This window comes from Salmo salar, chromosome 16, assembly GCF_965601325.2.
Source record: "Salmo salar chromosome 16, fSalSal1, whole genome shotgun sequence".
Taxonomy (NCBI): Eukaryota; Metazoa; Chordata; class Actinopteri; order Salmoniformes; family Salmonidae; genus Salmo; species Salmo salar.
Window position 1 is genome coordinate 10,104,285 of NC_138306.1, and position 18,370 is coordinate 10,122,654.

An 18,370-nucleotide genomic window follows, 5' to 3' on the forward strand; every position below is an offset into this window, starting at 1 on the left:
AGGTCCTTTGCTGTTGTTCTGGGATTGATTTGCACCATTCACAGCAAAGTACGCTAATCTCTAGGAGACAGAACGCGTCTCCTTCCTGAGCGGTATGACTCCTGCGTGATCCCATGGTGTTTATACTTGCGTACTAGTGTTTGTACAGATGAACGTGGTACCAAAAGGCATTTGGAAATTGCTCCCAATGATGAACCAGATTTGTGGAGGTCTACAAAAATGTTTTTATGAGATCTTGGCTGATTTTTATTTTTCCATGATTTCAAGCAAAGGGGCACTGCGTTTGAAGGTAGGCCTTGAAATACATCCACAATAGGCTAATTGACATCATTTGAGTCAATCAGAAGCTTCTAAAGCCATGACATCATTTTCTGGAGTTTTCTAAGCTGTTTAAAGGAGCAGTCAACTTGGTGTATGTAAAGTTCTGACCCACTGGAATTGTGATGCAGTGAATTATAAGTGAAATAATCTGTCTGTAAACAATTGTTGGAAAAATTACTTGTGTCATGCACAAAGTAGATGTCCTAACCGACTAGCAAAAACTATAGTTTAACAAGAAATTTGTGGAGTGGTTGAAACAACACAAGTTTGAATGTCTCCAAGCTAAGTGTATGTAAACTTCCAACTTCAACTGTATTTTTGATTCTTCAAAGTAGCCACCCTTTGCCTTGATGACAGCTTTGCACACTCTTGACATTCTCTTAACCAGCTTCACCTGGAATGCTTTTCCAACAGTGTTGAAGTTCCCACATATGATGAGCACTTGTTGGCTGCTTTTCCTTCACTCTGCGGTCCAACTCATCCCGAACTGTCTCAATTGGTTTGAGGTCGGGTGATTGTGGAGGCCAGGTCATCTGATGCAGCACTCCGTCACTCTCCTACTTGGTCAAATAGCCCTTACACAGCCTGGCGGTGTGTTGGATCATTGTGCTGTTGAATTACAAATGATAGTCCCACTAAGCACAAACCAGACTGGATGGTGTAATGTTGCAGAATGCTGTGGCAGCCTTGCTGGTTAAATGTGCCTTGAATTCTAAATGAATCAGTGACGGTGTCACCAGTAAAGCACCATCAGGCAACATCCTCCATGCTTCATGGTGGGAACCACACATGCCGAGATCATCCATTCACCTACTCTGCGGCTCACAAAGACATGGCGGTTTGGTCCAAAAATCTCATTTGGATTCATCAGACCAAAAGGACAGATTTTCACCGGTCTAATGTCCGTTGCTCATTTTTTCTTTGCCCAAGCAAGTCTCTTCTTATTGGTGTCTGTTACTGGTGGTTTCTTTGCAGCAATTTGACCATGAAGGCCTGACTCACGCAGTCCCCTCTGAACAGTTGATGTTGAGATGTGTCTGTAACTTGAACTCTGAAGCATTTATTTGCGCTGCAATTTCTGAGGCTGGTAACTCTAAATGAACTTATCCTCTGCTGCAGAGGTAACTCTGTGTCTATGTTTTCTGTGGCGGTCATGAGAGCCAGTTTATTCATAGGGCTTGGTGGTTTTTGCGACTGCACTTGAAGAAACTGCTTTGACTGACCATGTCTTCACTAATTTCTCTTTGCTTATTTGAGCTGTTCTTGCCGTCATATGGACTTGGTATTTTACCAAATAGGGCTATCTTCTGTATACCAAACCTACCTTGTCACAACACAACTGATTGGCTCAAACGTATTAAGAAGGAAAGAAATTCCACAAATTAACTTTTTCGCAAGGCACACCTCTTATTCATCCCTTTACATTTGTGTATAAGGTAGTCGCTGTGAATTTGTTAATTACTTATTAGATATTACTGCATTGTCCAAACCAGAAGCACAACATTTCGCTACACTCGCATTAACATCTGCTGACCATGTGTATATGACCAATAAAATTGTATTTTAATTTGAACCCCTGTGCGGCGGACGGACATCCAGCGAAAAATCATATCGCCATTAGCATAACAAAATGTAATAATTTTTTTTTTTTTCAATTTTTTTTCAAATTATATCGTTTTATAGATACACCTCTCCTGAATCGAACCATGTTGTCCGATTTCAAAAAGGCTTTACAGCAAAAGCAAAACATTAGATTATGTTAGAGGAGTATATCGTAAAAGTAGCCACATAGCCATTTTCCGACCAACCACATGCATCACAAATAACCAAAAAACAGCTAAATGCAGCACTAACCTTTGACAATCTTCATCAGATGACACACCTAGGACATCATGTTACACAATACATGCATTCTTTTGTTCGATAAAGTTCATATTTATATATAAAAACAGCATTTTACATCGGTGCGTAACGTTGACTAACTATTTTCCCTCAAATGCATCCGATGAAACAGCGCTACAATTTACTAAATTACTATTAGAAAACATTTTTAAAATGTAATATTGTCATTCTAAGATGTATAGATGAATATCTCTTGAAAGCACCTGTAATGCCAGATTTAAAAATAACTTTACTGGGTAATCACACTTTGCGATAAAAGGGGATGCGATACTCTGAAAATAGGCTACCGTTACAGGTTAGCGCCATCTTGGAACAATCGCATATCAAATCTACTCTTGTATACTATTGTCAATAATCCCTTACCTTTGATTATCTTTATCAGAAAGCACTTCCAGGAATCCCAGGTCCACAACAAATGTATTTTCGTTCAAAAAAGTTAATCCTTTATGTTCCAATAGCTTGTTCTTGTTAGCGCGTTCTGAAGGCTGCACCAAAAATTCCGTCGTGCGCGGGACTCCTCTTTCGAAAAAATTCATTTTTTTTTTATTTAGGTTCGTTCAAACATGGCAAACGTTGTATAACATAAATCTTTAGGGCCTTTTTCAACCAGAGCTCCAATAAGATTCAAGGGCGACGATTGCATTGTCTTTCAAAATGTTTCGAAAGGGGAGGGTAGCCAGGGGCGCCAGCGTCATAATGTTGATGGCCCTCCTCATGTGACCACTTTCCACAGCGTCTCATTCAGTCAGTTTTCACAGTAGAAGGCTCAAATCACTTTGTAAAGACTGGGGACATCTAGTGTAAGCAATAGGAAGTGCTCAATGAACCATTGCTCACTGTGTGAATTACAGGCAAAGTGATGAAGTTGAGTCCGCAATTCAGAATTCCACATCCTGTTACGATCTGTCTCTGGGTTTTGACTGCCATATGAGTTCTGTTATACTCACAGACACCATTCAAACAGTTTTAGAAACTTTAGGGTGTTTTCTATCCACAAGTATTAATTACATGCATATCCTAGCTTCTGAGTTTGAGTAGGAGGCCGTTTAAAATGGGCACAATTTTTTTTTTTTAATCGCAGTAGCGCCCCCTATCCTAGGCGACCGTCGAGGTTAATTCAACCAGTGTTTAATCATCTGTTTGCTGTGTTTGCCTCTGCATGTCTTTTCTTCGCAGCAAGGTGCTTTAGCCCCCTGGTCCAAAGCAACATTCAAGGCTGCAAACACCAATAACATTCAGTTGAAACAAGAATAAGCTAGCATAAGTTTGAATTTGTTTAGATCGGCAGTAGTATTAGTAGGTGAAACACTAACTGCATTTGTCAAAGAAACAAGATCAAGGTCTAGAAGAGCAGTGGTCTCAAGTTTTGCCAAAAGCTGAGGAATAGGGTGACATGCTGACCACTCGCGTTGCAAAATAAATTGAAACAAACATGTTATTCAATTACTGCACCCACCCTGCTCGTTCACGCCAACGAGCGTTGCCAAGCTCTAAAATAGAAGTCAGTTCTATTTGTGATGCTGAACACGGTGCAAATCCTGCCTCTCCCATCTCCTCATTGGTTTATAGAAGTAGATACCCGCGTGCATTGGTTATACCCACGTGGGTGACTGAAAGATGAACTGAGTTCGGTCGGTCGTCATGGTAACTATGAAAGTTAGATGAAACTTAGTTAGATGCCAAAGAAGAAAAAGCCTGGAAGGAGGAGAGATGACTAGAAACTATTCGGTTCACCGTTTTGTGTGGATTAATTGTCGGAGTAGAGGACCTTGTGCATTTCAGGTAAAAATAACAGAGCATATGCTAGGACAAATTATCTAGCAACAGCAAGCTAGCTAAATAGGACAAATTAGCTAGCAACTGCAAGCTAGCTAGCTAAATTGCCATAAATGTTTAATGCTTTTCGGCCTGTCCCCAAATTAATATAATTAGTTCAGAATTTGTTTTGATATTTTAACCTGTGTGTCGTGATCGCGTTTTGTGCGGGGTAAAAAGTCAATTTGCGCACGACGGCGCACAGTGTAAGAATGACAGATGAGTGTCTGAAGTGGATGATAAACAGCTCAAAAGGTACTAGACATTTTCGTGGTTTTGTCCTTTTGCCCAATTTATTTTAGAGGTTCTGGTCCAGTTACTTGCAGGTACATTGGAGATAAACTTGGTTGGCAGTGGATGGGGAATACATTGTTCCCATCGCCTCAATGGATGTGACGGGACAGAAGACCATATGCAGGCTCTACATGTGTACTGTTTTGCTAGTTATTCTAGTTCTGTTCAAGGTGCCTATTCATAAAGGCCTAGTCCTATTACAAATATGGGGATGGATGGAGAGGTGCCAGGAAAGAGCATTCAGCCTCCTAGAGAATAGAGTTGGTGCCGTCTTCTACCTCTATAGGATTCCTGCAGGTCAGATTATACCCCCCCTCTCTCCTATTCCTCCTCCATCTCTTGGTTTAGGGTTCTGGAGTGTCCCGATAAGAGGTGTGATTCTGGGATTGGGGTTAGTTCCACTGGAGATGTGTCTTTTGGGGTAATAGATGCTACTGGGAGTGTGGATGTGGGGAAACAAACAACACATTATCACTGGAGGACAGAGAACACAGAGAGAACAGAAAGGCCAGCTGGTGACTGTCTGCCCAGGACCTTACAAAGACCCCCTGCGGGAGCGTAGTCTTTGTGTGTTCGTTGTGTATGTGTGCGCATGACTTTGTTCGTACAGTGTGTGTTATTGTCTAGGCCTAAGTATGTTTTAGGTCAATTCCACGGTAACAGTGATGCTGAGATTTTTCACTTTAAAATGTTAAACAACGATTGCAAAGTTACCAAACTTCTGCACTGATCTTTAACTAAATGTGTTTTTGTAATATATTCTGTGGAAATTGGTAAAAGTTGTCCTTGTGCATAGAGTTGTATGGTTTGTTTAACTTTGCAATCATTCATTTTATCGGCCGTACATTTTTAAAGTGAAAAATCACTCTGTTATGGTAGAATTGCTCTTTATAAGATTATAGCGAGTAGAGTGGCTGTCTAAATTGTGCCCAAAATGTAAACAAAAAGATTACGCCCTTTGTTGGGAGTTGAGGAAAGTGTCAAACTATTTTCCTCTTGAGTCTGTCCCACAATCTGCTGTCAGCATCCCTGTTCTCAGTGTTCCTGTGAAATGACCTAAGTGTGTGTGCCCGCCCACCTGGGTGTGATGCAAACCTACCGCCATAAAAGTTGTTTCTTCTGCGGACACGACAGCTCAAGCTCTCTCACGCCAAACAGCCAGTTAGTCAGAGGCACAGATAAAGTTGCAGAACAATAATTGTCTGTGTGTGTCGTCTGTCAGACCAAAGCTCTCCACGTGCTGAAGAATCGCTGCATTGTCTCGTGTCATAAAATACTCACAGCTGTCACAAGGCCATGGCCAATAAAGAGTTAATGAAGTGCCATTTGGTCTTTATTTACGCTCTGCACAGAGGTGTCACTGTTTAAAGAATAAAGATAGCCAAGTGATTATGATATTCAGTGTTTTGTGGTGGCAAGTGAGATGCAATGACATGCTAGGTGTTCCCATATAATTCCAGTCATTGATCCAACAACTATCCATTTAACTTCTATGGGCTAGGTGGGACGCTACCGTCCCACCCACGGTTCACACTATTCAACAGCCAGTGAAAAATCAGAGCGCCAAATTCAAAACATCAAAATGTCATATTTCAAAGTTCTCAAACATACGACTATTTTACACCATTTGAAAGATAGACCTCTCCTGAATCCAACCACGTTGTCCGATTTCAAAAAGGCTTTACGGCGAAAGCAAAACATTAGATTATGTTAGGATACCACCACAGCAAAAAAACACAGCCATTTTCCTAGGAGGGATAGCCACCCAAATGCAGAAAACTAGCTAAATTTATGCACTAACCTTTGACAATCTTCATCAGATGACACTCCTGGGACATTATGTTAGACAATACATGCATTTCTTGTTCTATCAAGTTCATATTTATATCAACAAAAAAAAACATTTTTACATTGGCGCGTGATGTTCAGAAAATGTATTCACCCCAAAATCAATTTACAGAAATACTCATCATAAATGTTGACAAAATATACTGCTCAAAAAAATAAAGGGAACACTTAAACAACACATCCTAGATCTGAATGAAAGAAATAATCTTATTAAATACTTTTGTCTTTACATAGTTGAATGTGCTGACAACAAAATCACAAAAATAATCAATGGAAATCCAATTCATCAACCCATGGAGGTCTGGATTTGGAGTCACACTCAAAATTAAAGTGGAAAACCACACTACAGGCTGATCCAACTTTGATGTAATGTCCTTAAAACAAGTCAAAATGAGGCTCAGTAGTGTGTGTGGCCTCCACGTGCCTGTATGACCTCCCTACAACGCCTGGGCATGCTCCTGATGAGGTGGCGGATGGTCTCCTGAGGGATCTCCTCCCAGACCTGGACTAAAGCATCCGCCAACTCCTGGACAGTCTGTGGTGCAACGTGGCGTTGGTGGGTGGAGCGAGACATGATGTCCCAGATGTGCTCAATTGGATTCAGTTCTGGGGAACGGGCGGGCCAGTCCATAGCATCAATGCCTTCCTCTTGCAGGAACTGCTGACACACTCCAGCCACATGAGGTCTAGCATTGTCTTGCATTAGGAGGAACCCAGGGCCAACCGCACCAGCATATGGTCTCACAAGGGTCTGAGGATCTCGGTACCTAATGGCAGTCAGGCTACCTCTGGCGAGCACATGGAGGGCTGTGCGGCCCCCCAGAGAAATGCCACCCCACACCATGACTGACCCACCGCCAAACCGGTCATGCTGGAGGATGTTGCAGGCAGCAGAACGTTCTCCACGGCGTCTCCAGACTCTGTCACGTCTGTCACGTGCTCAGTGTGAACCTGCTTTCATCTGTGAAGAGCACAGGGCGCCAGTGGCGAATTTGCCAATCTTGGTGTTCTCTGGCAAATGCCAAACGTCCTGCACGGTGTTTGGCTGTAAGCACAACCCCCACCTGTGGACATCGGGCCCTCATGGAGTCTGTTTCTGACCGTTTGAGCAGACACATGCACATTTGTGGCCTGCTGGAGGTCATTTTGCAGGGCTCTGGCAGTGCTTCTCCTGCTCCTCCTTGCACAAAGGCGGAGGTAGCGGTTCTGCTGCTGGGTTGTTGGCCTCCTCCACATCTCCTGATGTACTGGCCTGTCTCCTGGTAGCGCCTCCATGCTCTGGACACTAGGCTGACAGACACAGCAAATCTTCTTGCCACAGCTCGCATTGATGTGCCATCCTGGATGAGCTGCACTACCTGAGCCACTTGTGTGGGTTGTAGACTCCGTCTCATGCTACCACTAGAGTGAAAGCACCGCCAGCATTCAAAAGTGACCAAAACATCAGCCAGGAAGCATAGGAACTGAGAAGTGGTCTGTGGTCCCCACCTGCAGAACCACTCCTTTATTGGGGGTGTCTTGCTAATTGCCTATAATTTCCACCTGTTGTCTATTCCATTTGCACAACAGCATGTGAAATTTATTGTCAATCAGTGTTGCTTCCTAAGTGGACAGTTTGATTTCACAGAAGTGTGATTGACTTGGAGTTACATTGTGTTGTTTAAGTGTTCCCTTTATTTTTTTGAGCAGTGTATATAACAATGACTTAAAGAAGTATAGATGAACTATTCCTTTATGCAACCGCTTTGTCAGATTTCAAAATAACTTTACGGAGAAAGCACATTGTTCAATATTCTGAGTACTGAGCCCCAAGCTATTCAGTTAGCCGCCCAGCCACGGCATCCAGAAAACTCTGAAATATGTAACAAATATTTTCTTACCTTTGCTGATCTTCGGCTGAATGCACTCGGAAGGTCTCCCACTTCCACAAGAAATGTTCATTTGTTCGATAAAGTCCATCATTTATGTCGAAATAAATCCGTTTTGGTGGGGCGTCCAGATCACCATTCCAAAATGCATGAAGCGCGTCTATCCACCGTTGACGAAAAGTTATAAAGTTCCCTCAGCGTTTGTAGAAACATGTCAAACCATGTTCACAATCAATCTTTAGGGTGTTTTTAACGTAGAATTTTGATAATATTCCAACCGGACAATAGCAGATTCATTACAGAAGAAAAATAAAAATGGCTAAGCCTTCGTGACCGCGCGCGAGGTAAGTCAATGACCCCAGCCCGACCACTTACTCTCCCGGGTATTATTCAATCAAATTGCATTGTAGAAGCCTCAAACAAGGTTCTAATGACTGTTGACATCTAGTGGAAGCCTTAGGAAGTGCAAAATGAACCCTAAGTCACTGTAGTTTCGATAGAACATAATTTCAAATGACTACAACCATCTGAGCTTCCACTTCCTGGTTGGATACCTCTCAAATCTACTAATAATATGCAAATATTTGACTATGGGCCCGAGTATTCGGAAGTTTACTCTGGGCATGCTTTTCATCCAAAAGTGAAAATACTGCCCCCTAGCCCAGACAGGTTAAAAGCGCGTCTTGGCAGAAATATATAAGTGCATTCGGAAAGTAATCAGACCCCTCGAATTCTTTCACATTTTGTTACGTTACAGCCTTATTCTAAAATGTATTCCATTTTTTCCCCCCTCAATCTGCACAAAATACCCCATAATGACAAAGCAAAAACAGGCAAATGTATTACAAAAAATATATATATATATATATCACATTTACATAAGTATTCAGTACTTTAGTCAGTACTTTGTTGAAGAACCTTTGGCAGCGATTACAGCCTTGAGTCTTCTTGGGTATGAAACTACAAGCTTGGCACACCTGTATTTGGGGAGTTTCTCCCATTCTTCTCTGCAGATCCTCTCAAGCTCTGTCAGGTTGGATGGGGAGCGTTGCTGCACAGCTATTTTCAGGTCTCTGGAGATGTTCGATCGGGTTCAAGTCCGGGAAAATGTATGGAATAAAAAGTACATTATTTTCTTTTAGGAATGTAGTTATTTAAAAGTTGGCAAAAATATGAATAGTACAGATACTCTTAAGTAGTACTTTAAAGTATTTTTACTTAAACACTTTACACCACTGCTCTGGAGCAGGTTTTCATCAATGATCTCTCTGTATTTGCTCCATTCATCTTTCCCTTGATCCTGACTAGTCTCCCAGTCCCTACAGCTAAAATACATTCCCACAGCATAATGCTGCCCCATACCATGCTTCACCGTAGGGATGGTGCCAGGTTTCCTCCAGACATGACGCTTGGCATTCAGGCCAGAGAATCTTGTTTCTCATGGTCTGAGAGTCTTTAGGTGCCTTTTGGCAAACTCCAAGCGGGCTGTCATGTGCCTTTTATTGTGGAGTGGCTTCCGTCTGGCCACTGTCATAAAGGCCAGATTGGTGGATTGCTGCAGAGATGGTTGTCCTTCTGGAAGATTCTCCCATCTCAAGGCTGTAATCGCTACCAAAGTACTGAGTAAAGGGTCTGAATACTTATGCAAATGTATCATTTCAGTTTTTTATATATACTTTTGCCAAAAATTCTAAAAACCTATTTTCACTGTCATTATGGGGCATTGTGTGAAAACAATTAATTGAATCCATTTTAGTAGAAGGCTGTAACGTAAAAAATGTGGAAGAAGTCAAGAGGTCTGAATACTTTCCGAATGCACTATATATTTTTGAATTACATAAGATTTTTTGCACCAGCAAAGAAGTGTAGGGGAAACATTGATATTATTATGGGGTTGGAAAAGGGCAAGTGAATTGCACTGAATTCATATTGAGCCCTTTTTACCTAGGAAGTCGGCTGGTGGAATGGCTGCGTCATGGACCATGGTTTGGTAACTAACTACTGACATGGTTCAAATTGGTTTCATGAGAATCACCCCAATAGTCACAATGAAGTGCATCATGCCATTTATTCACGGCCAACAGACGTGTTGTTGGTGTCACCCTACCACCGCACTGGGTTTACTTCCATATCGTAACGATATGATGGGGTTGTTTAAGGGTAACACTTCTTTTTAAGACAACACATTCTCTTTTACGAAAGCGACCCGACCCAAGAGGGAGCAAATGCAATAGAATCGCTCAGCATCTCACAATGCTAGGCTATAAGAGCAGAGTTGAGCGTAAATGGAGCATAACAGATAGCCCAGCAGTGTTTTCAAGTAAAGTTTGTTTACATCTCTCTAAAGCATAATAAGGGAGTCCTGATCCAAATGGTTAATCCATAGGGATTTCAGCAATGCACATACTTTCTTTCCAGAGCAACACACACATGTAAGAGTCCCTGAGTGCCTCTCTGGTTCACACCGTATCATCACTCATTATGAGAATCGGTCTGCAGCTCGCGCTGAGCACCAAAGCTTCTCATACACAACACCTCCCTTTCCCAGCTTGTCAGTCCAGGGGGGTGGGGGGTGGGGGATGATGGACTAGCCAAACCAGTGAAGCCACATGCCAAGCCCTACACTGGCAGTGAGAGCGGGAGGGGTGTACTTCACTACTAGGCTTCTCAGCACATTTTCATGCCCTTATATGTTCATGAGCCACTCGAGGGAGGGGCTGCCCGCCCCTCGCTGTCAGTTTCACATATCACCTCCAAACAGGAAGTGTTGTGGTGCAACTGAGTAGCGGCGGGCAGACAGATGCTGGAGGCGCCAACGTTATGAAGAGAGGTCAACTCTCTGGGTGTACAGTGGCTGAGAAGTGAGAATTGTGGTAGTAAACTCACTGTATTCGTCCTTCATGATTTAGCCTCAATAACAAAAGACAGAGGGAGAGGAAAGTTGACCATAAATGGATGAAAACATATTTACCCAATGTTATCCCTATCCCTCTGTGCTGGTCCTGATGTTTGTGTTGCTGACCTCACCAGTCTCCAGACCTGAGATCTCAAAATGTAGGAAAACGTTCAGGAAATGTTGCCTGTGTGACTCACTGATCTAAGAGATTTGTGTTGGTACTAAGCCTACCCTTGCATTTGTGTTTGAAAGTGTGTTTCTTTGCTTTTGCAGGTACGCATAGCAGCAAACTTTGTCATCCACGCCCCACCAGGAGAGTTCAATGAAGTTTTCAACGGTGAGCTTTTGTATGTAGCCTATGTTTTAGGATGCGTGTTTATTGATCAAAGCCAGGAGCAGGGGATCACAACTCACACTTTAGGTAGTAAGCTGTAGCGAGTATTTCTCCCTAGAGATGTTATGACACACAATTCCTCAGCACCTTGAAACCACACACTATAGAGCAGAGCACTCACACATACAGAGCCTTCTCTCTTAGCATCTAACTAACACCCACACATACAGAGCCTTCTCTCTTAGCATCTAGCTAACACCCACACATACAGAGCCTTCTCTCTTAGCATCTAACTAACACCCACACATACAGAGCCTTCTCTCTTAGCATCTAGCTAACACCCACACATACAGAGCCTTCTCTCTTAGCATCTAACTAACACCCACACATACAGAGCCTTCTCTCTTAGCATCTAGCTAACACTCACACATACAGAGCCTTCTCTCTTAGCATCTAGCTAACTATCACACATACAGAGCCTTCTCTCTTAGCATCTAACTAACACCCACACATACAGAGCCTTCTCTCTTAGCATCTAGCTAACACTCACACATACAGAGCCTTCTCTCTTAGCATCTAACTAACACCCACACATACAGAGCCTTCTCTCTTAGCATCTAACTTTTACCCACACATACAGAGCCTTCTCTCTTAGCATCTAGCTAACTATCACACATGTAAGCTCTCTCTAGTCTTAACTGTCAGCTCTGAAAGAGAGGTGAGCCTTTTTTATTTAACCTTTATTTAACTAGGCAAGTCAGTTAAGAACAAATTCTTATTTACAATGACGGCCTACCAAAAGGCAAAAAGGCCTGCTGCGGGGACGGGGGCCTGGGATTACAAACATACAATATAAATATAAGACACATCACAACAAGAGAGACACAACACTACATAAAGAGAGACCTAAGACAACATAGGGCAGCAACACATGACAACACAACATGGTAGCTGCACAAAAACATGGTACAAACATTATTGGGAAAAGTCAACAGCACAAAGGTCAAGAAGGTAGAGACAACAATACATCATACAAAGCAGCCACAACTGTCAGTAAGAGTGTCCATGATTGAGTCTTTAAATGAAGAGATTGAGATAAAACTGTCCAGTTTGAGTGTTTGTTACAGCTCGTTCGACGCCAGCTGCAGCGAACTGAAAAGAGGAGCGACCCAGGGATGTGTGTGCTTTGGGGACCTTTTAACAGAATGTGACTGGCAGAACGGGTGTTGTATGTGGAGAATAAGGGCTACAGTAGATATCTCAGATAGGGGGGAGTGAGGCCTAAGAGGGTTTTATAAATAAGCGTCAACCAGTGGGTCTTGCGACGGGTATACAGAGATGACCAGTTTACAGAGGAGTATAGAGTACAGTGATGTCCTATAAGAAGCATTGGTGGCAAATCTGATGGCCAAATGGTAAAGACCATCTAGCTACTTACCAAACTGTGGTCCCATGTGGCTCAGTTGGTAGAGCATGGTGTTTGCAACGCCAGGGTTGTGGGTTCGATTTCCACGGGGGACCAGTACGGGGGGAAAAAAATGTATGAAATGTATGCATTCACTACTGTACGTTGCTCTGGATAAGAGCGTCTGCTAAATGACTAAAATGTAAATGTAAACCACATGACCTTTGTTTTGGAGGTGTTCAGAACAAGGTTAACCTCTATGGGACCGGCGGGACGAATTCGTCCCACCTACGTAACATCCACTGCCAGCCTGTGGCGCGATTTTCAAAATCTTCAAAATCCTATTACTTCAATTTCTCAAACATATGACTATTTTACAGCCATTTAAAGATAAGACTCTCGTTAATCTAACCACACTGTCCGATTTCAAAAAGGCTTTACAACGAAAGCAAAACATTAGATTATGTCAGCAGAGTACCAAGCCAGAAATAATCAGACACCCATTTTTCAAGCCAGCATATAATGTCACCAAAACCCAGAAGACAGCTAAATGCAGCACTCACCTTTGATGATCTTCATCAGATGACAACCCTAGGACATTATGTTATACAATACATGCATGTTTTGTTCAATCAAGTTCATATTTATATCAAAAACCAGCTTTTTACATTAGCATGTGACGTTCAGAACTAGCATACCCCCCGCAAACTTACGGGGAATTCGCTAACATTTTACTAAATTACTCACGATAAACGTTCACAAAAAGCATAACAATTATTTTAAGAATTATAGATACAGACCTCCTCTATGCACTCGATATGTCCGATTTTAAAATAGCTTTTTGGTGAAAGCACATTTTGCAATATTCTAAGTATATAGCCCAGGCATCACGGGCTCGCTATTTAGACACCCGGCAAGTTTAGCACTCACCATAATCATATTTACTATTATAAAAATGTCATTACCTTTTGTTGTCTTCGTCAGAATGCACACCCAGGACGTCTACTTCAATAACAAATGTTGGTTTGGTCCAAAATAATCCATCGTTATATCCGAATAGCGGCGTTTTGTTCGTGCGTTCCAGACACTATCCGAAATAGTAAAGAAGTGTCGCGCGCTTGGCGCAATTCCTGACAATAAAATTCAAAGTATTCAATTGCCGTACGTCGAAGCATGTCAACCGCTGTTTAAAATCAATTTTTACGTCATTTTTCTCGTAGAAAAGCGGTAAAATTCCGACAGGGAATCTCCTTTTCGGCAAACAGAGGAAAAAATCCCAAAGGCGGGGGCGGTCGGGGTCACGCGCATAAGCTAGTGTCTCTTGATGGGCCACTTGAGAAAGGCGATAATGTGTTTCAGCCTGGGGCTGGAATGACGACATTCTCTTTTTTCCCGGGCTATGAGAGCCTATGGACGACGTGGGAAGTGTCACGTTAGAGCAGAGATCCTTAGTAAATGATAGAGATGGCAAAGAAGTTCCAGAAATGGTCAGACAGGCCACTTCCTGTAAAGGAATCTCTCAGGTTTTGACCTGCCATTTGAGTTCTGTTATACTCACAGACACCATTCAAACAGTTTTAGAAAATTTAGGGTGTTTTCTATCCATATGTAATAAGTATATGCATATTCTAGTTACTGAGTAGGAGTGGTAACCAGATTAAATCGGGTATGTTTTTTATCCAGCCGTGTCAATGCTGCCCCCTAGCCCTAACAGGTTAAGGGTGGAGAAAGCTTGTTGGATACTAAGAAAGCTTTGTTGTAGAGCATTTAACACAAAATCCGGGAAGGGACCAGCTAAGTATAAGACTGTATCATCTGCATATAAATGGATGCGAGAGCTTCCTACTGCCTAAGCTATGTTGTTGATGTAAATTGAGAAGAGCGTGGGGCCTAGGATTGAGCCTTGAGGTACTCCCTTGGTGACAGGCAGTGGCTGAGACAGCAGATTTTCTGACTTTATACACTGCACTCTTTGAGAGAGGTAGTTAGTAAACCAGGACAAAGACCCCTCGGACACCAATACTCCTTAGCCGGCCCACAAAAATGGAATGTTCTACCATATCAAAAGCTTTGGCCAGGTCAATATAAATAGCAGCACAATATTGCTTAGAATCAAGGGCAATGGTGACATTGAGGACCTTTTAAGGTTGCAGTGACACATCATAACCTGAGCGGAAACCAGATTGCATACCCGAGAGAATACTGTAGACATCAAGAAGCCAGTCAGTTAATTATTGACAAGTTTTTACAACACTTTTGATAAGCAGGGCAAAATGAAAATAGGCCTGTAACAGTTAGGATCAGCTTGATCTCCCCCTTTTAAATAAAGGATGAACTGTGGCTGCCTTCCAAGCAATGGGAACCTCCCTAGAAAGGAGAGACAGGTTAAAAAGGTTGGAGATTGGCTTTGCGATGATAGGGTCAGCAACCTTAAAGAAGAAAGGGTCTAAACCATTTGACCCAGATGTTTTTTGGGGGGTGAAGTCTAAGGAGCTCCTTTAGCACCTCGGACTCCATGACTGCCTGAAGGGAGACACTTTGTAGCGGGGCAGGGGAAAAAGAAGGAGAAGCATCAGGGATAGTCGCATTAGAAGGGGTGGGAGATGAGGAAATGTTGGACGGGCAAGGAGGCATGGCTGAGTCAAATAGGAATCCTGACTTAATGAAGTGGTGATTAGAGCTCAGCCATGTGCTTCTTGTCAGTAACAACCACCTCATCAACATTAAGGGACATGGGCAGCTATGAGGAGGAGGGTTATTATCCAGGTCTTTAACTGTTTTCCAGAACTTCCTGGGGTTAGACCCACAGAGAGAGAACTGCTCCTTAAAGTAACTAACTTTGGCCTTCCGGATAGCCTGAGTGCACTTATTTCTCATTTGCCTGAACGATAGCCAGTCAGCCTGCGTGTGCCGAGCCTTTCGCCAAATGCAATTCTTGAAGTGGAGTAACTCTGCAAGATCATGGTCGAACCAGGGGCTGAACCTGTTTTTAATTCTCATTTTATTTATGGGGACGTGTTTGTTAACAATGCCACTGAAAATATCAAAAAAGAAGGTCCAAGCGTCTTCGACAGAGGAATCAAGCTGATTCTTTACCATTTTACAGAGGCCAGTTCATGAAGGAAGTTGATTAGCAAGCGTCTATGACAAATCAGGACAGGTCGTTTCACTGAGCAGCCATTACGAACACAGGCTGTAAAACAGTGATCACTAAGGTCATTACAGAAAACACCAGACTGATACCTATCAGGATTATTTGTGAGGATAACATTGAGGAGAGTAGCCTTTCTGGGTGTTTGGAGTCATAACTTGTGGGATTGGTGATTTTAATCTGAGAGAGATTTAGGGAGTCCCATTGCTTTAGGACCTGGTCAGGTGGTTTAAGCATGTCCCAGTTTAGGTCACCTAGCAGGACAAATTCAGACTTAGTGTAAGGGGCCAGGAGAGAGCTTAGGGCAGGTAGGGTACAGGCCGGTGCTGATGGAGGAGGATTGCACCCAGCAAGTCAACAAAGAGATATTTGAAAGTTTAATGCTTAAAACCAGCAAATCAAATTGTTTGGGGACAGACTTTGTGGAGACATCCGAGCACTGAAGGTGATCCTTGGTAAAGATTGCCACTCCCCCACCTTTTGGAAGATCTGTCTTGATGAAAAAGGTTATAACCAAAAAGCTTAACATCAGTATTCAAAACACTCTTCCTTAACCAGGTGTCAGTAATGACCAACACATCTGGATTGGAGCTGTGAACCCACACTTTCAATTGATCAATTTTAGGTAATAAGCTTCTAGTGTTAACATGCAGAAAACCCAGGCTTTACGAGAGCAGAAATCTGTGAAGCAGATATCAGAGCACAAGTCAGAATTGGTGCTAGCAACAGTAGATGGGCCACAGTGTACATGCACATTTCCAGATATCATCAACAGTAATACAATTAAGGCACAGCATAGGACAGGGAAAGCTCTGCAGTGCTGATTTATGACATCTGAATGTGCATCAGATTGCAACAAGATCATATTGTACAGCAATGTCATCAGGTAACATGAATACAAAGCCGGTGAGAGGTGGTTAGAATAGGATGGGAGGCCAAAAGTCTGTGTAACCAATAGAGAGTCAGAGTCCCGAGCGTGGGAACAAACATAGTCTGTCCCACGGTTGGGTAAAGAAAGTTAATAGTCAACAAAGTATACAGGAGTCATGAGGCAAAATAGCCAGATGCACAAGAAAAAAATAAAATCTATAACGACTTGGGGCTAGCCATTGTAAGTTCAGAGTCACTCGCCCCAACAGTGCGTGTGTGCTGGAGGTTAGCGAAAGCTCGGGAGAGAGTAATCTCTGGTTAATTTTGGTCAAAATTAGGTTGTTGGTTTGGCGTTTTGATCTGGAGCTTAAGGCCATGGTGTGGAGGGTAGCATCCTGCATATGTACCTGTCGAAAAATCCAAGTTTATCTTACTCCAAATCTATCCTTTTGTAAAAAAAAAAAAACATGTTGAAAGACGTGCTCTCTCTCTCTCTCTGTCTCTCTGTCTGTGTGCGTCAAAGTTTTAGCTGGTCCATATCCCCCTCAGAATGTGCACTAGGCCTATACTGCTAACATAAAGCATGAGTGGCAGACCAGTCATCACTAGGGCTGTTACGGTGACCGTATTACCGTCATGACGGCAGTCAAATTACAAGTGACTGTTTAGTCATGGTATTTAGGCTTCTCCAAGCTCTGATGCTACTGATGGTCATTAGTAGCCTACCAAACCTGCTAACTGCCTGGTACTCAGCACTCTAATGTCCCTCTAATCACTCTGACATCAATGCAAATGTATCTCAAATCTAATCGAACACTTCATGAGTGCTCATGTTGCACAACATTTATGTAGGCTATGCATCTACGTGAGAAAACAGAGTGATTGCCTCTATTTAAAAGAATATCCCATCAGCTTTCTATAGGCTAGGCCTACTATATTTATTTCTCACCTAATATTAAGCACATTGCTTCTCTTTACAACAGGAGTATAGCCTACCTGGCTGACATGAAAAATGAACCATGGGAAAAGCGTACTCAATTCGCTATTTAAGTGCACAGATAGTTTTTTTTCCCTCCGCTGCCCCTGTTTCGAGACAGGTGCATGATAATGGTCCATTTTTAAATCAAAACAAATTTCACCCACATTATTTAGTATATGTTAAGACCAGATTAAATCAAGAGGTGTGAGAGGTGACAATATTAGCCTATCACTAATGAAGGATATGCTATGACTTGTGAAGGATGCCCTGCTTAAGGCAAGAAACAGCGCATGCTTTTGTTGTTGACTTTTTCCAAGTCATAGTGGCACACCTGAAGGTTTGTATCACAACTAAAGTGGCCAAATAACTTCTTAAAATTAAGCACATTAATCAGCTTTACAATTGGTGTAGAGCCTAACTGGCATACATAAGCAGTGCGTGAGTTTCAAGTTTGAGGAAGATCATTTTCACCATAAAAATACACCTTTTTTAAAAAAAAATAAAAGCTTTACGTGGATAATCACATTTGTGGTCACTTTTGAGAATGGTGTTTTGCTGCTAATGGAACATTTGCACTTATAGTTTACTGCTATGTGCGCTTTGCTGCTCTTATAATGTGAAGAAATAGCCTAACTTTTTATTGCTACTGTAAATAATGTGAACCCTATGGAATTACCTGGACTTCTA

At 42.4% G+C, this 18,370-nt stretch overlaps 1 protein-coding gene across 1 annotated transcript in view; it reads left to right on the top strand.

Annotated features, from left to right (window-relative positions):
• Positions 1-18,370, top strand: part of capza2 (capping protein (actin filament) muscle Z-line alpha 2) — a 47,580-nt gene that overhangs the window by 11,015 nt on the left and 18,195 nt on the right. The window contains exon 2 of the mRNA NM_001139651.1: positions 11,218-11,281. Coding sequence (NP_001133123.1) covers positions 11,218-11,281 — 64 coding nt within the window. The remainder of the gene's footprint in view (positions 1-11,217; positions 11,282-18,370) is intronic.